The 25,674-nt window shown below is 39.8% G+C and overlaps 1 protein-coding gene across 3 annotated transcripts in view; it reads left to right on the top strand.

Moving 5' to 3' along the window:
* Window positions 1-25,471, top strand: part of LOC137871122 (adhesion G protein-coupled receptor F5-like) — a 50,168-nt gene extending 24,697 nt beyond the window's left edge. For all 3 annotated transcript variants that reach the window (XM_068708742.1, XM_068708740.1, XM_068708741.1), the window contains 27 exons: window positions 345-485; window positions 1,263-1,433; window positions 4,039-4,083; window positions 4,559-4,615; window positions 5,237-5,296; window positions 5,693-5,740; window positions 6,287-6,427; window positions 7,205-7,375; window positions 9,529-9,573; window positions 10,014-10,070; window positions 10,692-10,751; window positions 12,419-12,529; window positions 14,239-14,349; window positions 16,044-16,154; window positions 16,785-16,891; window positions 16,982-17,040; window positions 17,130-17,269; window positions 17,352-17,561; window positions 19,561-19,770; window positions 19,875-20,018; window positions 20,120-20,298; window positions 21,214-21,381; window positions 21,481-22,890; window positions 23,015-23,056; window positions 24,032-24,094; window positions 24,256-24,322; window positions 24,403-25,471. In XM_068708742.1, coding sequence (XP_068564843.1) covers window positions 345-485; window positions 1,263-1,433; window positions 4,039-4,083; window positions 4,559-4,615; window positions 5,237-5,296; window positions 5,693-5,740; window positions 6,287-6,427; window positions 7,205-7,375; window positions 9,529-9,573; window positions 10,014-10,070; window positions 10,692-10,751; window positions 12,419-12,529; window positions 14,239-14,349; window positions 16,044-16,154; window positions 16,785-16,891; window positions 16,982-17,040; window positions 17,130-17,269; window positions 17,352-17,561; window positions 19,561-19,770; window positions 19,875-20,018; window positions 20,120-20,298; window positions 21,214-21,381; window positions 21,481-22,890; window positions 23,015-23,056; window positions 24,032-24,094; window positions 24,256-24,322; window positions 24,403-24,473 — 4,199 coding nt within the window. In that variant the 3' untranslated portion in view covers window positions 24,474-25,471. The remainder of the gene's footprint in view (window positions 1-344; window positions 486-1,262; window positions 1,434-4,038; window positions 4,084-4,558; window positions 4,616-5,236; window positions 5,297-5,692; window positions 5,741-6,286; window positions 6,428-7,204; window positions 7,376-9,528; window positions 9,574-10,013; window positions 10,071-10,691; window positions 10,752-12,418; window positions 12,530-14,238; window positions 14,350-16,043; window positions 16,155-16,784; window positions 16,892-16,981; window positions 17,041-17,129; window positions 17,270-17,351; window positions 17,562-19,560; window positions 19,771-19,874; window positions 20,019-20,119; window positions 20,299-21,213; window positions 21,382-21,480; window positions 22,891-23,014; window positions 23,057-24,031; window positions 24,095-24,255; window positions 24,323-24,402) is intronic.
* The last annotated feature ends 203 nt before the right edge of the window (window positions 25,472-25,674 follow it).

Raw genomic sequence — 25,674 nt, 5'->3', positions numbered from 1 at the left:
TGTTTCATTGCCCAAAAAATGATCTTACGGATCCATTTATGATCACTAAATGTATCTTGTATTATTAATTACATTACTTACATCAGATGTCTTAAACACCACCTTTCATACACATATTAAAAAAAAAAAATGTTACCTCATTTATGGATCACTTGCAGTGCAGTATAAATGTTGGAAAGGCAACTGATCACGGCTAGAATACTGTTGACTTATACTGTCTGCAGTAACACACTGTTACGCCATCTCCATCACCAACACGTAAGACTGAAAAGACCACAGTAATCCTATCAATCACAGCACAGATCAGAAATAATGAAACATAATGCTTTTTTCTGTCTCTGCAGCTCCTCCAGTCATCTACGAATATGTGATTTCTATTGAGCTGAACACCACAGATGTTGCTGGCATAGAACTACTGAGAAACATCAGTTACCCGATCAGAATCACGGCCAACATTCAAGTCTCTGATTTAAATATATCTACAGGTCAGAATAATGTATTTTAAAGATCCAGTGTGTAACATTTAGGGGTAGTTTTTTGTAAACATGGAATAATATATTAATCCTACAACCTGTACACTGCACCTTTAAGTTATTCAGTATACACACATTATTTTCCACCTTGTGATGTATTTTAAATATTCTAAACATTGAATTCATTGGTGGATTACAACTTTTTGTCTAGGGTCCAATCACATGGCAAAGAACTGTGTTTTTTTTAAATATTTTATTTATTTATTTATTTCTATCTTTAAATTTCGCATGAATCATTTCTCAAGTTCCATGATATAGATATGAACACATTTTTCATTCATTCACAGTTGATTGATCCGTTTTAGTGTGTGGAATATATTTGACAAAACAAACCCCAACTTCGAAATGCACCAACTGCTAATCATGACACTCAATGACAACATCAGATGATGACTGACTGGCAAAATGTCAAGGAATCTTTTAACTGGTGGTTCAGGAAAAAACAAGGTGTTATCAGAGTTTACCAACTCAAACTGATACTGTGTCTTTACCAATCCATGAAGTTAGGTGACACAGTAAACAAACATAGCTGATAGGACAGTTCAACAGCATGAGATGCTCTTGTGAATGTCACATTGAAAATATTTTAGACAACATCAAACACATAACTTTGTTTTCTGTAACTACAAATATTATACAGGTTTTCAAGGCTCTATTTACATAAAATATATGTCTTTGAAATGTGTTACACATGCACATGTTTTACACAATGTATATGATTGTCTCCAGTTTGCTATCCAAGCAGGCCTGGTTATCAGTGCAGATGTGAGGACCAGTATCGTTGGTCATGTGACCAGTGTCTAATGTACGGTTCCTGTAACAACATCACTGAGGACACATGTGGATGCATCAATGCCATTCCTTCTGATGGACAATACTGCCAACCTGCTGATCAGCACAGTAAGTTGATCTGTAGTCGTTATTGCTTTCAAGCCAGAATATGATGTGCCTCATTGTAGAAACCCTTTTTCAACTCATGCTTTTGTATACAAATTAAAATGAAGATAAGACACTTTGAATAACACACTTAGTGTGGCTGGGTATAGTTTAAAAAATGCCATTACCAATACCAGTGCTCCTAAAGTGATGCCGGTACCAGTGGGGTGCACTGCACAGCACTCATACAGATGTGGTCCCCCAACCTACGTGGCGGGACCTAATTATGGCGGAAGCATAGTGCCCACCCTCCAATTCCTCCCAAGTTAAAACTGTTAGCCCAGTCATCACCATTCTCATTGCCTGGAGCTGCTGCGGTATTGGGCCAATCACCCGTCCTTTAAAAAACAATATACGGGCACAAAAAGGACGTAATGCAGGCAGTCACTGGGTCACAGGACATTTTACCCAGGAGGGGAGCTAGCCAGCTAGCGTCTGGTGGCCGGGCCTTGGCACATTGAGGTTCGGCCAGGCAAAGCTCGAAATATCTGATTTGGAGCCACTGCACTGTGGGCCTGCATAGGCATTGGGGTCGGGTGCAATGTGAGCCAGGAGGCAGGCATGGGCGTGGACCTAGATATTGTTGGGCTCATCTCAATGCATAGCACTGATTCGGGAACCAAACTCCTGAAGGAGTGCTGGACTCCATCCTTTTCTGAAGTTTCCCAGAGTAAGAGGTGCCGAGCAGGTGCCATACTTTAAGTCTTGGACACTGGTGAGGAAAGGAGCAGAGCTCTCAACTAAACACCACCTGGTGATGAGTTGAATCAGATGGCGGGGGGAGGCTGCCCGACAGACCTGGTAAACCCAAGAGTGTAGTGAGGGGGAACTGGGAACGTCTGGCTGAGGCCCCTGTCTGCAAGGTCTTCAACTCCCACCTCTGGAAGATTTTTTGTAGATCCTCAAGGAGACTGGGGACATGGAATCCGAGTGGGCCATGTTCAAAGCCTCCATTGTGTAGGTGGCTGCGAAGAACTGTGGATGGACAGTCACCGATGCCTGTTGTGGCTGCAATCCAAAACCCGCTGGTGAACACCAGCAGTGAAGGAGGCTGTCAAGCTGAAGAAGGAGGACTTTCGGGCTTGCCAAGGGGTCTTTGGAAACAGCAGAAAGGTAGTGGTTGGCAAGAAGGGCTGCAGCTGCGGTGGTTACAAAAGCGTAAACCCGGGTGTGGGAGGAGTTTTGGGAGACTTTTGGTTGGCCTCAAGGAAGTTCTGGCACACCGTTAGACGTCTCAGAAATGGAAAGCAGGACAGATATTGTGGAGCGGTGAAAAGAGCACTTTGAGGAACTCCTGAACCCTACCAACATGTCCTCCGTAGAGGAGGCACAGTTTAAAGACTCAGGGAAAGAGCCATCTATATGTCTGGCATGGGTTGCTGAGGAAGTCAAAAAGCTCTTCAGCGGCAAGGCGACAGTAGTGGATGAGATTTGACCTAAAAGGCTGAAGGCTTGGACTGTCTTGGCTGTCATGCATCTTCAGTGCCATGTGGAGGTTGGGTAAAATGGAGCATGAGATGTACAGGAGGTTTGGTGCAGCGTCAGGAGTGCTACACCAGTGGTACCAGACCGTTGTGGTGAAGAGGGAGCTGAGCCAGAAAGCAAACTCTCGATTTACCAGTCCATCTATGTTCTGATTCGGTAGTGACCGAAAGAATGAGATTGTGGATACAAGCGGCCGAAATGAGCTTCCTTCGTAGGGGGGCTGGGCTCAACCTTCAAGCTCAGACAGCTGAGGTGGTTAGGGCTTCCTGGACGCCTCCCTTTAGAGGTTTTCTGGGCACGGCCAACTGGTAAAAAGCTCCTGGGTAGACCCAGAACACACTGGAGAGAATGTGTATCTCATCTGGTCTGGGAACGCCTTGGGGTTCCCTAGGAAGAGCTGTGAAGTGTTGCTGGGGAGAGGGACGTCTCGAATACCCTCGTAAGCCTGCTACCCTCGCGACCTGGCCCCGGATAAGTGGAAGACGATGGATAGATAGATGGATGGATAGATAAATGCAGAAAACAAAGCTGTGATTTATCAAACATATGTCTCTTCAAAATGGCTGGTTTACCGATTCAATATATTAAAAGGTAATGTGGAAATGGCAGTAAAAGTGGTCAGGAACATTAATGCATGCTCTTTTCTTGATTGTGAATTGGGTCGCAATAGTTTGTCAATAAATGTATTTGTCTTTTCCTTAAATTACAGTCATTTAGCAGTCGCTTTTAACCAAAGCGACTTACAATTCAGTATCTATCTATACACCATAGGCACAGCTACGAGAGCAATTTGAGGTTAAGTGTCTTGCTCAAGGACAAATTGACATGCGACTAACGGAGCAGGAGCTGGGACTTGAACCGCCGATCCACTAATTGAAAGACGGCCCTGCTCTCCACTTAGCCACGGTCACCCTTAAATGAAAGATGACTCCACCTTTTCAAATGTAATATCCGGAAAAATGTCGCGAGTTATAGTCAAGCAATTGAAGTGTACAGTGGTAATTACCTTTGATGTGTCAGTCTCTATATTTCCCTATATTTGTATCTATTCAGCAGCGACTCCTCTCTCTCTTCCTGCTTACAGACTTTACAGCGTGCAATATTTCAACAACAACTCCATCACCACCAAGTAAGACTGGGAAGACAGTATTCAACTTATGACAAGCACTAAAAGGATTTAGAAAAAGGATCTAGGCAACACTGACAAATAAATGTTAAAATGATGAACAGATGTTAACCCTACAACAGTTTCCACAACACCAGCAACAACTTTAATAAGTATTTACTTAAAAATAGTTGTCACAACATAAAAAATAATTTTAAAGTTTTTTTATGAATTAATAAATAAATAAATAAATAATGAATACATTATTATTTTCAAGAAGTGCGTATGATCAGAATATTGCTGATCCTGACTGAACATGTATTGCCACATCACATCGTAACACCCAAACTACACCAAGAAGAGTTACAATGTCCTTCATGCTTGTAACGTGGTAGTTTTATCATATATCATATATTAGGTATTTAAACAATTATTTATTTATTTAATATTTATTATTTTAACTTTCCAATGTAACATGATTATAAAATCATCTTTTCAGCTACAACAGGCGTGAACACAACAGCAGTGACCACAACACCTACAACAAATGTGACAAGTAAGTGTTGGAAAAATAATTGTTTTAGCATACAATTTAAAAACAACATAGTTAATGCCACATCAGTTGCTACCTCCACTCCAGCTCCAAACACAAACCCCACAACAGCTACAAGTACCAAGGCTACAACCACTACCACGACCACCACTAGAGTTCCTGCCACTATCTCCACCACTACTAACAGCCAAACTGTTAAATGTATTGTTTCATTGCCCAAAAAATGATCTTACGGATCCATTTATGATCACTAAATGTATCTTGTATTATTAATTACATTACTTACATCAGATGTCTTAAACACCACCTTTCATACACATATTAAAAAAAAAATGTTGCCTCATTTATGGATCACTTGCAGTGCAGTATAAATGTTGTAAAGGCAACTGATCAGGGCTAGAATACTGTTGACTTATACTGTCAGCAGTAACACACTGTTAAGAAATGTCTCTAGAATTCAGACATCGCCACCAACAGCTGTCTTTACCAGTGGGTCTTTAGAAATGTGTTCTGGGACATCTCATCCCTGGTTGACATTTGTTAAAATACTTTCTGTAATATATCTTAACTTGAAGGATTTCACTTTCCAGTTTAACATACATGATTATGAAATCATATTTTCAGATGCAACAACAGGCATGATCACAACAGCAGTAACCACAACACCTACAACAATTGTAACAAGTAAGTGTTGAAAACTATTGGTTATAGCACAGAAATAACAGATCCAGGCAAATTGAACACCTGTAACTACAATAGATGTGACTACTACAGGACCTTCGACAACGACTGTTACAAATCAGTGTCCAGAAATTATTTGACTTCATTTAATAACAATTAAAGCTACCAGGAGGAACTTTGATTCTGTGTTGAGTGTTGCGGTCGCTGTGGACAAAAGCAGTAGTTTCTGAGGACAAGAGTCCCTTTAGAAAACCTTTCATTTCATCACTCTTAGCTTCTACTGTCAGCAGTAACACACTGTTATATATTAAAATACTTTCTGTCATGAATATTCACTTGAAGGTTTTCACTTTCCAATGTAACATGATTATGAAATCATCTTTTCATTTGCTACAACAGGCATGAACACAACAGCAGTAACCACAACACCTACAACAAATGTGACAAGTAAGTGTTGGAAAAATAATTGTTTTATCATACAATTTAAAAACAACATAGTTGATGCCACATCAATTGCTACCTCCACTCCAGCTCCAAACACAAACCCCACAACAGCTACAAGTACCAAGGCTACAACCACTACCACGACCACCACTAGAGTTCCTACCACTATCTCTACCACTACTAACAGCCAAACTGTTACATGTATTGTTTCATTGCCCAAAAAATGATCTTACGGATCCATTTATGATCACTAAATGTATCTTGTATTATTAATTACATTACTTACATCAGATGTCTTAAACACCACCTTTCATACACATATTAAAAAAAAAAAATGTTACCTCATTTATGGATCACTTGCAGTGCAGTATAAATGTTGGAAAGGCAACTGATCACGGCTAGAATACTGTTGACTTATACTGTCTGCAGTAACACACTGTTACGCCATCTCCATCACCAACACGTAAGACTGAAAAGACCACAGTAATCCTATCAATCACAGCACAGATCAGAAATAATGAAACATAATGCTTTTTTCTGTCTCTGCAGCTCCTCCAGTCATCTACGAATATGTGATTTCTATTGAGCTGAACACCACAGATGTTGCTGGCATAGAACTACTGAGAAACATCAGTTACCCGATCAGAATCACGGCCAACATTCAAGTCTCTGATTTAAATATATCTACAGGTCAGAATAATGTATTTTAAAGATCCAGTGTGTAACATTTAGGGGTAGTTTTTTGTAAACATGGAATAATATATTAATCCTACAACCTGTACACTGCACCTTTAAGTTATTCAGTATACACACATTATTTTCCACCTTGTGATGTATTTTAAATATTCTAAACATTGAATTCATTGGTGGATTACAACTTTTTGTCTAGGGTCCAATCACATGGCAAAGAACTGTGTTTTTTTTAAATATTTTATTTATTTATTTATTTCTATCTTTAAATTTCGCATGAATCATTTCTCAAGTTCCATGATATAGATATGAACACATTTTTCATTCATTCACAGTTGATTGATCCGTTTTAGTGTGTGGAATATATTTGACAAAACAAACCCCAACTTCGAAATGCACCAACTGCTAATCATGACACTCAATGACAACATCAGATGATGACTGACTGGCAAAATGTCAAGGAATCTTTTAACTGGTGGTTCAGGAAAAAACAAGGTGTTATCAGAGTTTACCAACTCAAACTGATACTGTGTCTTTACCAATCCATGAAGTTAGGTGACACAGTAAACAAACATAGCTGATAGGACAGTTCAACAGCATGAGATGCTCTTGTGAATGTCACATTGAAAATATTTTAGACAACATCAAACACATAACTTTGTTTTCTGTAACTACAAATATTATACAGGTTTTCAAGGCTCTATTTACATAAAATATATGTCTTTGAAATGTGTTACACATGCACATGTTTTACACAATGTATATGATTGTCTCCAGTTTGCTATCCAAGCAGGCCTGGTTATCAGTGCAGATGTGAGGACCAGTATCGTTGGTCATGTGACCAGTGTCTAATGTACGGTTCCTGTAACAACATCACTGAGGACACATGTGGATGCATCAATGCCATTCCTTCTGATGGACAATACTGCCAACCTGCTGATCAGCACAGTAAGTTGATCTGTAGTCGTTATTGCTTTCAAGCCAGAATATGATGTGCCTCATTGTAGAAACCCTTTTTCAACTCATGCTTTTGTATACAAATTAAAATGAAGATAAGACACTTTGAATAACACACTTAGTGTGGCTGGGTATAGTTTAAAAAATGCCATTACCAATACCAGTGCTCCTAAAGTGATGCCGGTACCAGTGGGGTGCACTGCACAGCACTCATACAGATGTGGTCCCCCAACCTACGTGGCGGTACCTAATTATGGCGGAAGCATAGTGCCCACCCTCCAATTCCTCCCAAGTTAAAACTGTTAGCCCAGTCATCACCATTCTCATTGCCTAGAGCTGCTGCGGTATTGGGCCAATCACCCGTCCTTTAAAAAACAATATACGGGCACAAAAAGGACGTAATGCAGGCAGTCACTGGGTCACAGGACATTTTACCCAGGAGGGGAGCTAGCCAGCTAGCGTCTGGTGGCCGGGCCTTGGCACATTGAGGTTCGGCCAGGCAAAGCTCGAAATATCTGATTTGGAGCCACTGCACTGTGGGCCTGCATAGGTATTGAGGTCGGGTGCAATGTGAGCCAGGAGGCAGGCATGGGCGTGGACCTAGATATTGTTGGGCTCATCTCAATGCATAGCACTGATTCGGGAACCAAACTCCTGAAGGAGTGCTGGACTCCATCCTTTTCTGAAGTTTCCCAGAGTAAGAGATGCCGAGCAGGTGCCATACTGTATGTCTTGGACACTGGTGAGGAAAGGAGCAGAGCTCTCAACTAAACACCACCTGGTGATGAGTTGAATCAGATGGCGGGGGTAGGCTGCCCGACAGACCTGGTAAACCCAAGAGTGTAGTGAGGGGGAACTGGGAACGTCTGGCTGAGGCCCCTGTCTGCAAGGTCTTCAACTCCCACCTCTGGAAGATTTTTTGTAGATCCTCAAGGGGACTGGGGACATGGAATCCGAGTGGACCATGTTCAAAGCCTCCATTGTGTAGGTGGCTGCGAAGAACTGTGGATGGACAGTCATCGATGCCTGTTGTGGCTGCAATCCAAAACCCGCTGGTGAACACCAGCAGTGAAGGAGGCTGTCAAGCTGAAGAAGGAGGACTTTCGGGCTTGCCAAGGGGTCTTTGGAAACAGCAGAAAGGTAGTGGTTGGCAAGAAGGGCTGCAGCTGCGGTGGTTACAAAAGCGTAAACCCGGGTGTGGGAGGAGTTTTGGGAGACTTTTGGTTGGCCTCAAGGAAGTTCTGGCACACCGTTAGACGTCTCAGAAATGGAAAGCAGGACAGATATTGTGGAGCGGTGAAAAGAGCATTTTGAGGAACTCCTGAACCCTACCAACACGTCCTCCGTAGAGGAGGCACAGTTTAAAGACTCAGGGAAAGAGCCATCTATATGTCTGGCATGGGTTGCTGAGGAAGTCAAAAAGCTCTTCAGCGGCAAGGCGACAGTAGTGGATGAGATTTGACCTAAAAGGCTGAAGGCTTGGACTGTCTTGGCTGTCATGCATCTTCAGTGCCATGTGGAGGTTGGGTAAAATGGAGCATGAGATGTACAGGAGGTTTGGTGCAGCGTCAGGAGTGCTACACCAGTGGTACCAGACCGTTGTGGTGAAGAGGGAGCTGAGCCAGAAAGCAAACTCTCGATTTACCAGTCCATCTATGTTCTGATTCGGTAGTGACCGAAAGAATGAGATTGTGGATACAAGCGGCCGAAATGAGCTTCCTTCGTAGGGTGGCTGGGCTCAACCTTCGAGCTCAGACAGCTGAGGTGGTTAGGGCTTCCTGGACGCCTCCCTTTAGAGGTTTTCTGGGCACGGCCAACTGGTAAGAAGCTCCTGGGTAGACCCAGAACACACTGGAGAGAATGTGTATCTCATCTGGTCTGGGAACGCCTTGGGGTTCCCTAGGAAGAGCTGTGAAGTGTTGCTGGGGAGAGGGACGTCTCGAATACCCTCCTAAGCCTGCTGCCCTCGTCACCTGGCCCCGGATAAGTGGAAGACGATGGATAGATGGATGGATGGATAGATAAATGCAAATAGTCAAGCAATTGAAGTGTACAGTGGTAATTACCTTTGATGTGTCAGTCTCTATATTTCCCTATATTTGTATCTATTCAGCAGCGACTCCTCTCTCTCTTCCTGCTTACAGACTTTACAGCGTGCAATATTTCAACAACAACTCCATCACCACCAAGTAAGACTGGGAAGACAGTATTCAACTTATGACAAGCACTAAAAGGATTTAGAAAAAGGATCTAGGCAACACTGACAAATAAATGTTAAAATGATGAACAGATGTATTTACTTAAAAATAGTTGTCACAACATAAAAAATAATTTTTAAGTTTTTTTATGAATTAATAAATAAATAAATAAATAATGAATACATTATTATTTTCAAGAAGTGCGTATGATCAGAATATTGCTGATCCTGACTGAACATGTATTGTCACATCACATCGTAACACCCAAACTACACCAAGAAGAGTTACAATGTCCTTCATGCTTATAACGTGGTAGTTTTATCATATATCAATCATATATCATATATTAGGTATTTAAACATTTATTTATTTATTTAATATTTATTATTTTAACTTTCCAATGTAACATGATTATAAAATCATCTTTTCAGGTTCAACAGGCGTGAACACAACAGCAGTGACCACAACACCTACAACAAATGTGACAAGTAAGTGTTGGAAAAATAATTGTTTTATCATACAATTTAAAAACAACATAGTTAATGCCACATCAGTTGCTACCTCCACTCCAGCTCCAAACACAAACCCCACAACAGCTACAAGTACCAAGGCTACAACCACTACCACGACCACCACTAGAGTTCCTACCACTATCTCCACCACTACTAACAGCCAAACTGTTAAATGTATTGTTTCATTGCCCAAAAAATGATCTTACGGATCCATTTATGATCACTAAATGTATCTTGTATTATTAATTACATTACTTACATCAGATGTCTTAAACACCACCTTTCATACACATATTAAAAAAAAAATGTTGCCTCATTTATGGATCACTTGCAGTGCAGTATAAATGTTGTAAAGGCAACTGATCAGGGCTAGAATACTGTTGACTTATACTGTCAGCAGTAACACACTGTTAAGAAATGTCTCTAGAATTCAGACATTGCCACCAACAGCTGTCTTTACCAGTGGGTCTTTAGAAATGTGTTCTGGGACATCTCATCCCTGGTTGACATTTGTTAAAATACTTTCTGTAATATATCTTAACTTGAAGGATTTCACTTTCCAGTTTAACATACATGATTATGAAATCATATTTTCAGATGCAACAACAGGCATGATCACAACAGCAGTAACCACAACACCTACAACAATTGTAACAAGTAAGTGTTGAAAACTATTGGTTATAGCACAGAAATAACAGATCCAGGCAAATTGAACACCTGTAACTACAATAGATGTGACTTCTACAGGACCTGCGACAACAACTGTTACAAATCAGTGTCCAGAAATTATTTAATTTAATTTCATAACAATTAAAGCTACCAGGAGGAACTTTAATTCTGTGTTGAGTGTTGTGGTCTCTCTGGACAAATGCAGTAGTTTCCGAGGACCAGAGTCCCTTTAGAAAACCTTTAATTTCATTCCTCTTAGCTTCTACTGTCAGCAGTAACACAATGTTATACAGGGACGTGCGGTCAGGGGAGGTCATCATGAAAAGTAAAAAACTAATAATGCTTCTGATCTGTGCTATAAATGTCATTTCTGTATGATTCCAATCATTTCAAGCATTTTTATAATCAAAATCGCTGAATTAGTGCATGTCCTGTTTAAACAGAGGAGACACTCGAGGTGAGGCAGTGACAAGCTGTTCCTCACCTCAGATTGTGAATCCCTCACAAACTGGGTTGAGCGCGGGCCTTTTGCTTTCTCATTGTTTGTCACCACTGTAATATTTGTAGACTCTTTTATTATATGTCCTTTCTTTACATAGAATAGGTAATGTATTTCACGTCTGTGTAGAACATATTTAGTGTTGCTGATCTGACATTAAACCGCAGTGAAAAAGCACAGAGGGGCAAACAGTACCTCTGCCTCACTGAAGAGGGCGTGCGAGAGCCCACGGGTCGGGTTTATGTTTGTTCTGTCGTTGCTCTTCTTCTACATTTCTCTTCTTCTTCTTATATTTTGCTTTGACCACAAAAATGTAAGATTCTATATCCAAGCTTAAAAATGTCTAAAAAAAACAGCGAAATATGACCAAATCAACAGCAATTCAACGTAGGACAGGTAAAGTAACCTTTTATGTGTTCGTTGTTCTCTTTATACATCCGTGGTTGTTACACAGATTATCGCGGAATCTCACGATTTTCGCGGGTGGTGCCCGCGAGCGCTCCGCTTCTGAAACGCTCCCGGTGTAATCAAATATGTACCTTACCTATGTGTGTGTAAATAATGCTGATATGAAAAAAAAAACAGTAGTCAATGTGCAAGCTGCCAATTGAATGGTGATTTAAGCTACTCTATTGGGTTCATATATTTGTAAATCTGACTCATGTAGTGTCAGAGCCTCACCAGCCACGAACCTCACCGCACGTCACTGGTGTTATATTGAAATACTTTGTCATGAATTTTCACTTTCCAGTGTAACATGATTATAAAATCGTCGTTTCAGATGCACAGGCGTGAACACAACAGCAGTAACCACAACACCTACAACAATTGTGACAAGTGTTAGAAAAATAATTGTTTTAGCATACAAATAAAAAACAACATAGTTAATGCCACATCACAGTTTGTCCCCCTGCCATCGGGGAGAAGGTACAGAACAATAAAAACATGTACAAACAGACTGAGGAACAGCTTCTTCCCCAGAGCTGTAGCCTCCATTATTACTTAGTAACGTTTTTATTCCTTTTGCATTTTGTATTTCCTTTTGTATTTAATCTTGTATATTGTTTGTTATCGCTGCTGAGAGCTACCAAATGAAATTTCGTTGTATCACTACAATGACAATAAAAACCTCTTTATCTTACCTTATCTTTATCAGTTGCTACCTCCACTCCAGCTCCAAACACAAACCCCACAACAGCTACAAGTACCAAGGCTGCAACCACTACCACGACCACCACCAGAGTTCCTCCCACTATCCCCATCACAGGTATTGTTTCATTGCCCAAAAAAAATGGTCCTACGGATCAATTTATGATCACTAAATGTATCTTGTATTATTAATTACATTACATTTCTTACATCAGATGTCTTAAACACCACTGTTCCAGCTGTCTCATTTGATGGCCATTAGAACTGAGGGTCAAACTCTCAAATTCAAACATGATGTTAGGATTGCTTTATTGGATCAAGGAAGAGGCAACGACATCTCAGTTGCTCTTCAGCAAAGCTGCAGAGGATGTCGAAAAGAAAGCAGAATTTCAGGCACTAGAATACCGTTCATACACATATTAAAAAAAACCTTACCTCATTTATGGATCACTTGCAGTGCAGTATAAGGCAGAGCCTCACCTGTCATCATGAAAAGTAAAAAACTAATAATGCTTCTGATCTGTGCTATAAATGTCATTTCTGTATGATTCCAATCATTTCAAGCATTTTTATAATCAAAATCGCTGAATTAGCGCATGTCCTGTTTAAACAGAGGAGACACTCGAGGTGAGGCAGCGACAAGCTGTTCCTCACCTCAGATTGTGAATCCCTCACAAACTGGGTTGAGCGCGGGCCTTTTGCTTTCTCATTGTTTGTCACCACTGTAATATTTGTAGACTCTTTTATTATATGTACTTTCTTTACATAGAATAGGTACTGTATTTCACGTCTGTGTAGAACATATTTAGTGTTGCTGATCTGACATTAAACCGCAGTGAAAAAGCACAGAGGGGCAAACAGTACCTCTGCCTCACTGAAGAGGGCGTGCGAGAGCCCACGGGTCGGGTTTATGTTTGTTCTGTCGTTGCTCTTCTTCTACATTTCTCTTCTTCTTCTTATATTTTGCTTTGACCAAAAAAATGTAAGATTCTATATCCAAGCTTAAAAATGTCTCAAAAAAACAGCGAAATATGACCAAATCAACAGCAATTCAACGTAGGACAGGTAAAGTAACCTTTTATGTGTTTGTTGTTCTCTTTATACATCCGTGGTTGTTACACAGATTATCGCGGAATCTCACGATTTTCGCGGGTGGTGCCCGCGAGCGCTCCGCTTCTGAAACGCTCCCGGTGTAATCAAATATGTACCTTACCTATGTGTGTGTAAATAATGCTGATATGAAAAAAAAAAAACAGTAGTCAATGTGCAAGCTGCCAATTGAATGGTGATTTAAGCTACTCTATTGGGTTCATATATTTGTAAATCTGACTCATGTAGTGTCAGAGCCTCACCAGCCACGAACCTCACCGCACGTCACTGCTGTTATATTGAAATACTTTGTCATGAATTTTCACTTTCCAGTGTAACATGATTATAAAATCGTCGTTTCAGATGCACAGGCGTGAACACAACAGCAGTAACCACAACACCTACAACAATTGTGACAAGTGTTAGAAAAATAATTGTTTTAGCATACAAATAAAAAACAACATAGTTAATGCCACATCACAGTTTGTCCCCCTGCCATCGGGGAGAAGGTACAGAACAATAAAAACATGTACAAACAGACTGAGGAACAGCTTCTTCCCCAGAGCTGTAGCCTCCATTATTACTTAGTAACGTTTTTATTCCTTTTGCATTTTGTATTTCCTTTTGTATTTAATCTTGTATATTGTTTGTTATCGCTGCTGAGAGCTACCAAATGAAATTTCGTTGTATCACTACAATGACAATAAAAACCTCTTTATCTTACCTTATCTTTATCAGTTGCTACCTCCACTCCAGCTCCAAACACGAACCCCACAACAGCTACAAGTACCAAGGCTGCAACCACTACCACGACCACCACCAGAGTTCCTCCCACTATCCCCATCACAGGTATTGTTTCATTGCCCAAAAAAAATGGTCCTACGGATCAATTTATGATCACTAAATGTATTTTGTATTATTAATTACATTACATTTCTTACATCAGATGTCTTAAACACCACTGTTCCAGCTGTCTCATTTGATGGCCATTAGAACTGAGGGTCAAACTCTCAAATTCAAACATGATGTTAGGATTGCTTTATTGGATCAAGGAAGAGGCAACGACATCTCAGTTGCTCTTCAGCAAAGCTGCAGAGGATGTCGAAAAGAAAGCAGAATTTCAGGCACTAGAATACCGTTCATACACATATTAAAAAAAACCTTACCTCATTTATGGATCACTTGCAGTGCAGTATAAGGCAGAGCCTCACCTGTCATCATGAAAAGTAAAAAACTAATAATGCTTCTGATCTGTGCTATAAATGTCATTTCTGTATGATTCCAATCATTTCAAGCATTTTTATAATCAAAATCGCTGAATTAGCGCATGTCCTGTTTAAACAGAGGAGACACTCGAGGTGAGGCAGCGACAAGCTGTTCCTCACCTCAGATTGTGAATCCCTCACAAACTGGGTTGAGCGCGGGCCTTTTGCTTTCTCATTGTTTGTCACCACTGTAATATTTGTAGACTCTTTTATTATATGTACTTTCTTTACATAGAATAGGTACTGTATTTCACGTCTGTGTAGAACATATTTAGTGTTGCTGATCTGACATTAAACCGCAGTGAAAAAGCACAGAGGGGCAAACAGTACCTCTGCCTCACTGAAGAGGGCGTGCGAGAGCCCATGGGTCAGGTTTATGTTTGTTCTGTCGTTGCTCTTCTTCTACACTTCTCTTCTTCTTCTTATATTTTGCTTTGACCAAAAAAATGTAAGATTCTATGTCCAAGCTTAAAAATGTCTCAAAAAAACAGCGAAATATGACCAAATCAACAGCAATTCAACGTCGGACAGGTAAAGTAACCTTTTATGTGTTCGTTGTTCTCTTTATACATCCATCGTTGTTACACAGATTATCGCGGAATCTCACGATTTTCACGGGTGGTGCCCGCGAGCGCTCCGCTTCTGAAACGCTCCCGGTGTAATCAAATATGTACCTTACCTATGTGTGTGTAAATAATGCTGATATGAAAAACAACCAGTAGTCAATGTGCAAGCTGCCAATTGAATGGTGATTTAAGCTACTCTATTGGGTTCATATATTTGTAAATCTGACTCATGTAGTGTCAGAGCCTCACCAGCCACGAACCTCACCGCACGTCACTGCTGTTATATTGAAATACTTTGTCATGAATTTTCACTTTCCAGTGTAACATGATTATAAAATCATTGTTTCAGATGCACAGGCGTGAACACAACAGCAGTAACCACAACACCTACAACAATTGTGACAAGTGTTAGAAAAATAATTGTTTTAGCATACAAATAAAAAACAACATAGTTAATGCCACATCACAGTTTGTCCCCCTGCCATCGGGGAGAAGGTACAGAACAATAAAAACATGTACAAACAGACTGAGGAACAGCTTCTTCCCCAGAGCTGTAGCCTCCATTATTACTTAGTAACGTTTTTATTCCTTTTGCATTTTGTATTTCCTTTTGTATATTGTTTGTTATCGCTGCTGAGAGCTACCAAATTAAATTTCGTTGTATCACTACAATGACAATAAAAACCTCTTTATCTTACCTTATCTTTATCAGTTGCTACCTCCACTCCAGCTCCAAACACAAACCCCACAACAGCTACAAGTACCAAGGCTGCAACCACTACCACGACCACCACCAGAGTTCCTCCCACTATCCCCATCACAGGTATTGTTTCATTGCCCAAAGAAAATAGTCTTACAGATCAATTTATGATCACTAAATGTATCTTGTATTATTAATTACATTACATTTCTTACATCAGATGTCTTAAACACCACTGTTCCAGCTGTCTCATTTGATGGCCATTAGAACTGAGGGTCAAACTCTCAAATTCAAACATGATGTTAGGATTGCTTTATTGGATCAAGGAAGAGGCAACGACATCTCAGTTGCTCTTCAGCAAAGCTGCAGAGGATGTCGAAAAGAAAGCAGAATTTCAGGCACTAGAATACCGTTCATACACATATTAAAAAAAAACCTTACCTCGTTTATGGCTTCAGAGTCAGGGGCTTAAATGTAAACAGAGCAGACAGTGCAGTTGCACTGGGGTGCAGGCCCTCCAACAATTATATTTACAGCATAATATTTTGAGAGAAATGGTTTTATATACCATTGATCTGCACTGGTATTCAATTAGATCCTAAAGTGAGCCATGGTTTATTGTCCACTCTCTTGTGTTGTTTCTTTTGTGTCCTGTCTGCCTGACTTTTTTGTACTGGTGTTTTTCAGTTTCTTAAAAGCATAAGCATTTATCCATAGCTTTGCTCATGTATTTCATCTCTTTTAAATAAACAGAATTCAATGTGGAAATGGCTGTCGAATTAAACATGACCTACACAGCAGATTTAAATGATAAATCAAGTTCTGCATACAAGGATCTTGAGTCGAGGATTAATGACGTGGTAAGTGCATTGATAACACCATATTCAGTTGGTCCTTTTTCAGTTCTTCATGTTCTGATGTTGATGTTATTAATTACATCTCTTCCACAGTTATTGAACGAGTATAAAGGACTCACAGGGTTTGTCAATGTTTCTGTGACTGGATTCAGGTATTGGCAATTTTTCCGTCAAAAATGTTTGGAAGCAGGAATCCGTACACATTTTACACCACAAAGCTGACTTGTGTTTGTTCTTACAGTGAAGGAAGCATAGTAACAGACTTTACTGTTCAGACAAGACAAATTATTCTGCCTGAAGTGATCAACGCAAATACAAACCTTCCAAAAGCAATGGCCCCCATTGCTGAAGTTATTGGCTCAGTTACTGCAGTGTTCAAAAGTAAGTTCAAAATAGCTAGTAGATAATACATTTTTGTTTACTTTATTGAATTCCAAACTGATATCTTTTAATTTTTCCAAAGGTCCAATTCCCATCACCAGCTCTCCAGACATCATTTACACTGGCCGAACCATGACGCTGATGTGTGACGACAAGCTGAATGAGGGAGACATTTCCGGTTCTGTGTGGACATTTAAAGGAAGGGAAATTAAAAGCGGTGGAAGGATTATCATATCTAATTTTGGTGTGACCTCTAGCCTTAAAGTTGACAACGTCATCCTTCGTGATATTGGTAAGTCAAAGCTAGCCGAATTTGTTGACTAATACGAAATCAATTACCACAATATCACTTTGCAATTTGTATAAAGCTGTAGTTACCTCAATACTCAAAGCTGGATTCTACATTCCATATTTATGTGAATTGAGATCAGATATATCATAGTTTGGGGATTTTATTCCTGTTATGTCAGAATATTGTGAAACAATATTAAAGTTGTCTTTTCCTGTGCTAGAGTAAAATTACTTTTTTGTTTTTTTCTTCTTGTTTAAGGAAATATTTGGCACCTATGTGTTAGGTGTTGATGTTAAATGAAGTGAATCGAAGCAAAAAAACTGCGTGCTATATTGACCCAAAAAGCGGAGTTGTCCTGCTTGCGGAGCCATGCTTGCAGTGCCTACATGTACCAGGATGCATTGCGCGCTAGCGTCTGTCCAACAGTGCCTCTATACGCCCCTTGTCCCTCCACTCAGCAGCTGGGATGCAAGACATAGGAAACTTCTGTTGGTCCTTTGTTTAATCCTGCTGGAACATGGTCCCAACACCTTCCAGAATGAGATCGGCAAATCAAAATATTTAAATACATACATTACTACAAAATAATATGGAACTCCGTGCTTAATGCAACTTCAAGGGTCTTACGCTCAGGCTGAAAGCCACCTGGGTTCTATTGGAGACTGCTCCAACACAGGCAACAGAGAGGACTCCCATTGGTTAGTTGACTATGTTAGTTGACTGGTGTTGAGGCCTTGAGTTTGTTGTTTTGGCCGTTGCCGTCTTGGTTTTTTGCAACCACAAATGACACGAGAGTGTGGTGCTAAGCACAACCAAACGTTTAACAAAAATTGCTCCAGGTAAGGGTATGAATGATTTGTTAGAGTACTGATGGGCAGGTGGCACCTGGGGTGTGAATGGGTGAGTGATGACCTTTAGTGTTAAAGAGCTTTGAGTGGTCAGAAGAGTAGAAAAGATCGATACAAGTACAGTCCATTTACCATCTTACTTTCATGAAACTGAAAACACACTGTGTTTTTTAGTCTTGGAACTTTAACCCACATGCAGTGTCATAAACAACTCCCAGACAGGACAACGCGGTGGTAGTGACCTGTCAATCACTGTGTAGCCCCGCCCTAAATCATACCCTTTGTTATGGTCTATTTTACTCTAAATAGACCATAATTTATGAAATGAACATCATGCTGTATTGAAGAATACTTTAAACTAGCAATTGAGACCATAAACTCATGTTTACAATGTCGACTGAGGTAATAAATCAAGTGAGAAGTAGAGTCATTTTCAGACTTCTTTTTGCAACCAGGAGTCGCCCCCTGATGGCCATTAGAAAGAATGCAGGTTTAAAGCTTCACTTTTCAGAACCGGTAGTTGCTGCAAGCCCCACAGCTACTGGGAGTTTGTGCTGTGCGATGAAATTAGTATAATTATATATATTGTATATAATTTCCATCGTTGTGTGCATAGTGTTTACTCGGCTCCATTGTCATGTCAGAAGAAGCAACAATATCTTCTATCGGTGTGCCGCACACAGTGTTGTTTATTGTGTCATTCTTGTTTAGTTTCAGCATAGCAGCAACCTGTGTGTGGTTTTGATGCGTACAGTGCACACATGGCAGAAGTTTGCCTTCGGGACTTTCTGCCACAAATCTTGTAATGTTTAGACAATAATCCTAGTTGGTTAGGTTTAGGAAAAGATCATGTTTTAGGTTAAAATAAACAATTTGTGGCAGAAAGCCCTCAGGGTCAATATAGCACGCACTAAGGAAATGCTTCAATGGACTACATCTACCGTCAACACTGATTGGACATCCACTTAAAAGGTGACACATTGTCACTTTTAGATAGCATACTAGCCACAACAGTCATCTAGAAAAATAATGTCAATGTATCAGTATCAAAATGTTTAGTAACAACTATAGTGAAAAGTTGACAATTACAATTTTTCTTTATTTTACAGCATAATATTGCAACCATTGACACTTGCTTCTCTTAATCACAGGACGTTACGAATGTACTCTGACGGGCTCAAACATATCTTTCAGCCAAAACGGAGATGTAACGAAAGAAAAAATCAAAAAAGCTCCCATTATACGAGTGCAGAGTCAAGTAAATGTTAAATGTAAGGAGGGACAGAAACAATCTCTTCAGTGTTGTGTGCAGTCCACCTATACGATCAAGTGGTTCAGAGACTCAGAGCTTTTATCCACCAGTAAGTATCAAGTGACGTTGAAAACACTCAATCTGACCATACTGAAACGCTGAACTAAGCTGTTTGCAGTTTCTCTCGTTAACAACACTGTTAAACGTTCACAGACCCAGTCACTAACAATGAAGAAAACTGCATCAAGTATGATTACACGTTAAGTAGCTGCAGCGAACCACGGCAAATCGTTTTCACTTGTAAAGTCGAGAGTCCACTGTATGAAGAAAAAACAGTGTTGAACGTTTTCCGAGACGGTAAGAGCAACACTTAACATATGATTTTGCTGTTCCTTAAGATGTTGTTTTTTTTGCCATCTTCATGTCAGACACTAATTGATAATTTATTAACTCTTCAGATGTTGTATGTAATGCTCCTCCATATGGTGAGGGACAAGAAGGCGACATATCAAGCATAGGATGTGATGAAGGCCTAGAAGGCTTCAAGAAGGCGCAGTGTCAGAGCTCAGGAGAGTGGAGATTTTTGGAGGACACCTGCATTGTAACAGAAATCAAGGAATTGTTAATTGATTCGGAGGTAGGTAATCAATTTTGCCATTTCACCAATATGTAGCTACAACTTCACTCAACTTCTGGTCTGAGCCATATCATCTTCATGATATAGTCGGTCAATCAGCACCTTGACATGCTCACTAGTCCGTTTTATGTTGTATCCTGGTTTTAATCAGGTTGTGGATTTGATATAAAAACATTCACTAATACAACTGGTCAATGATGATTCTACTGTCATACATGTTTCTGATTGTTTCTGTGATGTAAGGTATCTGTTATGTACTGAGGTGCAGCTATTATCAGTATCAGACTTCCCGTTGTGATTGTCCTGACCAAATTGTATGAGACAATGTTTATTTAAACGAGGAATTATTACGAGGAAATTCATTTTGTGTTAATCGTGGCGGTCCCGTGTTGACAAAAGCACGGTGGTGTTTCTGAGCACCAGAGTCCCTTAAGAAAACCTCTCATTTTACTGCAGCAGGGCCTGACAGTCTGACCCACGCATTCCTGGTTCTGGTTCTCCCGTGTCTCCCTTCCTCCAAGTTAAAACTTTTATTTATATAATTAATTTGAGCTTATCAATTTTGAACCAGGACCTTCACTATTTGGATGAATACACTTTTGAACAATAAGGTGTGTCAGATGCAGTAGGCTACAGCTGTTATTACAATGTGTCAAATACATTTTTTTAAACATTCAAGTAAATATTGGATGCACCCAGTATGGCATATACCCAATATTAAAGGACTCAGATCGAGATCGGTCCAAAATAACTGAGACATCCTTAAGACCAGCCAATTCTTTTTGCCTGCTTTTTCCTCTTGTGGCTTGAAAGGTGCACAGCTGTTGTCTGTAGCATTTTCTAGTGACCAGAAAGAAACATCTCTGCATATGTCATGAATATGTTTGTTGTGTTTCTGATGTTTCATTTTTTTAGTCTTTGGATGAGGAAACGATACCAGAGTTTGTGGCGGATCTAAATATGACTGTCACAAATGAACAAAGTAAAATTTCTAATTCATCTGCAACCATAGCCGCTATCGTTGACATCATAGGGAACATTGCAGCCATTATCACTGATGACGTCAGTCAATCTGTCATAGAGGTATGTTAAACCTTCCCCTCTGTAGCCTGTTAATAAAGGTTATGTGTGTACTTTTTGATGAGGCCCCACCCTCACAATGAAATGTTTCTTCATCTGCAGGATGTACTTGGAACAGTTGATGTCATCATTGGTGATGATTCAAGAGAGTCCTGGGAATCTCTGAATGCAAATGAAACCAGGAATTCGAGCTCGAGACTACTGGGTTCATTGGAGTCCCTCGCTAGCGGATTGGCCGAGGAGGTTAACTTTGCAACTCAACGGATCCTGTTAAACAGTACCACATTTAACAACTCCTTCATGGCAGATCTGAATTCAAGCGTCGTCTTAGTAATACCAAACGACATCAACCTTATCAACATATTAATCACCACCATTACCTTTCGTACTCTTAACAATGTCATGCCGACGCGAAACTCCAGCTTTGACACAAGCCTCTTCAACGCCAACAGCAATGAGACTGTCATTAATGATACCATCAATGCTGCTGTCGTGCTAGTCCAAATAAATAGAAATGAAACAATTCGGAATGTTACTCTGAGCTACAGCAAGCTGAATGAGTCGCTGTCAAAAGTCCCACAGTGCGTCTTCTGGAACTTTGCACTCTTTGGTTATCTGGGCGGTTGGGATGATGAGGGCTGTACATTTGTTTCCGACATAAACAACACAGTAACCTGCAACTGCAACCATCTCACCTCCTTCTCACTGCTGATGGCGACCGACATCCCTCCAGACCTGAGAGAAGCCCTGGATATAATCACTTATGTTGGGGTTGCGATATCTCTGGCAAGCTTAGTTATATGTCTAATAATTGAAGGATACGTTTGGAAAGCCATTACCAGAAATAGCACTGCCTTCATGCGTCATGTTTCCATCATTAACACTGCCCTGTCCCTGTTGATCGCCGACATCTGTTTCATCATTGGAGCCTCTATTGCTAAGAACCCCCTCGAAAACCCAGGGGAGGACTTTGTGGTTCCACTTGGACCATGCAGCACAGCAACATTCTTCATGCACTTTTTCTACCTCGCTGTGTTCTTTTGGATGCTGGTGTCAGGCCTACTGCTCTTCTACCGGACAGTGATGGTCTTCTCCCACATGTCCAGGTCAATCATGTTGAGCATTGGCTTCCTATTAGGCTATGGGTGCCCCCTGATTATAGCTGTTATTACTGTTGCTGTCACAGCACCAGGAAATGGATACATCAGGAAAGACGAGGCTTGCTGGCTCAACTGGCTCGAGACACATGCCCTGCTGGCCATGGTGATACCTGCCTTGGTAATAGTTTCCATCAACCTTGTAATCGTAATTGTGGTCTTGTTCAAAATGCTGAGAAGAGGTGTGGGAGATGCTGCCCAAACAGATGAAAGGCACACACTGGTGGTCATTCTAAGGTGTGTGGTCATTTTGACTCCTTTATTCGGACTGACCTGGGCTTTAGGAATCGGAACCATGATATCATCAACAAATAAGGGAATCCACATTGCCTTTGCCTTCTTCAATTCACTACAGGTATTTGCCATTACTGAAATACAACGTTGTAATTTAATTATTGCAGTATTTTTGTATAATAAAACACTTTGTGTTCCATCCTTTTGATTCTAAAGATATTTGCATGTCATCTGTCTTTCCTCAGGGTCTCTTCATTTTAGTGTTCGGGACACTGTTTGATTCAAAGGTAAGTTGGCTTCAAAGAAATCGTTTTTTTAGGAAATGCACTTATTTGCTTCTGGAAGAGATCGATGAAAAGCAGTGGAGGGAGTATTTAAATCCTGCATTTCATAAATTATTCTCAAAAGATAGTACTGTAGTATTGTGACTCAAATGTACTTACAGTATCAAAAATAAAAGTAGTCCTTATTGAGCAGAAGAGTTCCTATCAATGTTATTGATAGATTATATATTCTATAATTACATTATCATGACAAAGCAGTAATTTTTTTTACCATTGTAGTTGGCTGATGTGTAACTAATTACTACTACTTAGCTATTCATTGTATTTTCAGTTTTCTGCGTGTAATCTGCAAAGTAATTGGTAACAGTACAGAAGTACAATATTTCCCCAGGATTGTAGTGGGGTAGAATTATTATGTAGCACAAAATGTAAATACTCAAGTTATGAACAAGTACCTCAAAATTGTACTTAAGTACAGCACTTGAGAAAATGTAAGTACTTTCCACCTGTGCCACACCCTCATGTAGGCACTAAAGCCTTGGTTATACTCCCAAATGGGTGCATTCAGCTGCAGACACAACGTAATAGTTCTGTTTATACTGTAGCTTAGCTTAGCAACACATTGCCGATACCACTACACCCACTGATGACAAAATTTACATCATGTGGACTCTAGCGGACCCTTGCTTACTCCAAAAGTAGAACTTCGGCTTGAGTGTGGAGATTAGAGACCGGCGGCAATTAGTTTAGCATGAAGTCTGGCAGCAGCTAGCCTGGCTCTGTCCAAAGTTTAAAAATCTGCCTTAACCACTACCACTAAAGCTCACTTAAAAACACATCATTGGAAAGCGAGTAACCTTATTCCCCACAATGTCAAACTGTTACTTTTAAGCGTTAGTCTTGCTAAATATATATCAAATTACAAGTAGTTGAACATACTGAAATCTGACATTGACATAAATTTGATTGTGCCTTTAGATCCGTTCTATCCTGTCAAGAACATTACCTACATCAAGCACAGGCTCAAATAATACAACAAGAGTAAGTACTTTTTATTTTATTTCCCAAACTGTTGCATAAACTCTTTTTAATCATGCCTGTAGTTGAATCTACAGGTCTTTTAATCAATCAATCTCAATGACAATTATGCAAGTCTTTTCTGCAATCACTTGCTTTTACATGCATTTTCTTTTCTACCATAGAGTACCAGTGGTGGTGTTTCCTCTAACAGTGGATTAAGCTGGATAAATCGACTGCGTGGAAGAAGATGCAAGTAGTTGTTTTAAATTTTGCAATTTTTCCGTCCATTTGAAAAAAACTGTTAACAATTTATTTTTTTTGTCTTTCAGATATGTACCATGTGTCAGAAGCAGCAAACTCAAGAAGCACTGGTGCATCGGAGTCATACAGCAATATCTGAGTCAATGCATTAACTGTTCACTTAAAATGTATTTCATAACTGACTCAAAAGATCAGTTATTGTTTATAATAATAAACTAAAAGGCATAAAGTTCACTTGAATGTTCACAGTTTTCTAATGAGAAGCCCTAGAAAAGCGAGTGTGACGTGTCTGAACGTAAACTTTTGTGATATTTGATTGTGAATAAAAAACTGTGAAATGGTACTTTTGAAACATGCCTTGTGCTGCTAATTTTGAAATGTAAAGTCTACTGTTTCTTGGTTTGGTAAGAAGCACAAAAGCCAGAGGAAGTAACAAGTAAAGAGGCAACTTCTAATTACTGAATATCTCACAACAGTAACTCAGAAACAATGACTGTGTAACTAATAAGTCATTATTTTTTGGTACACAGTAGTGAATCATACTACGAGTTTCTAGGTCTCTCATGATTACCTCACCATTACCTTTTCTATGCCTATCTATCTGAAACGTAACTACTAAGGATTTAACAAAGTAAATGGTAAATTGGTGAAAGTGTGTCTCGCTCAATGATCGACATGGACTAGCGGATCCGGGGATCGAACTGCAGATCCTCTGATTGAAGGACGACCCGCCTAGATACATAAGTTTTGTCTTGTGATAAATTCTTCACTTAGCGTGCAGCTATGACATTTTAGCTGCACTAAACACAAATGACATTTTGTCAAATCACTAAATTGAAGATGAAATCCTGTAATGAAAACAGTCTGCAGGCTTTGTGCCAGCAAATATACTTTGCACTATTTTGGTGTGTAAAGGTCAAATGAGTTTTGGTAGTAGTGCAGTTCGATAATGCATGTTAGCTCAACAGCAGGCAAAGTGCAATGGCATAGCTTTAGTGTAGTTCACACACATCATTTCAATGATCTCCCTGCCCACAAAGGGCTGTGGTGTACTTACAATGTTTGTTGTTATTTTGATGGATTATTCAACATTTGGCCAAAGGCTAAAAAAACAGTGATGCAGTGAAATAACTGTTTATTAGATTGTCAAGGTGAACTTTGCTGTTCAATGATGTGTATGGTTCAATGAGTTGTTAAGGAACAGTAGATGTATTTTTTCAAATTCATTTATTTTTTGAATTATAAATAAAACACTTAACAATATTGAAGGAATATTGCTTCCACACCATGTTGAATACTATAAATCAGGGATTTCCAAAGTGTGGTGCCTCTAGGGGGGT

The sequence above is a fragment of the Cebidichthys violaceus genome, unplaced genomic scaffold, assembly GCF_023349555.1.
Source record: "Cebidichthys violaceus isolate CVI_PGR_0920_01 unplaced genomic scaffold, fCebVio1.0.p SCAF_14, whole genome shotgun sequence".
NCBI lineage: Eukaryota > Metazoa > Chordata > Actinopteri > Perciformes > Stichaeidae > Cebidichthys > Cebidichthys violaceus.
This window is presented reverse-complemented; position numbering and strand designations above follow the sequence as displayed.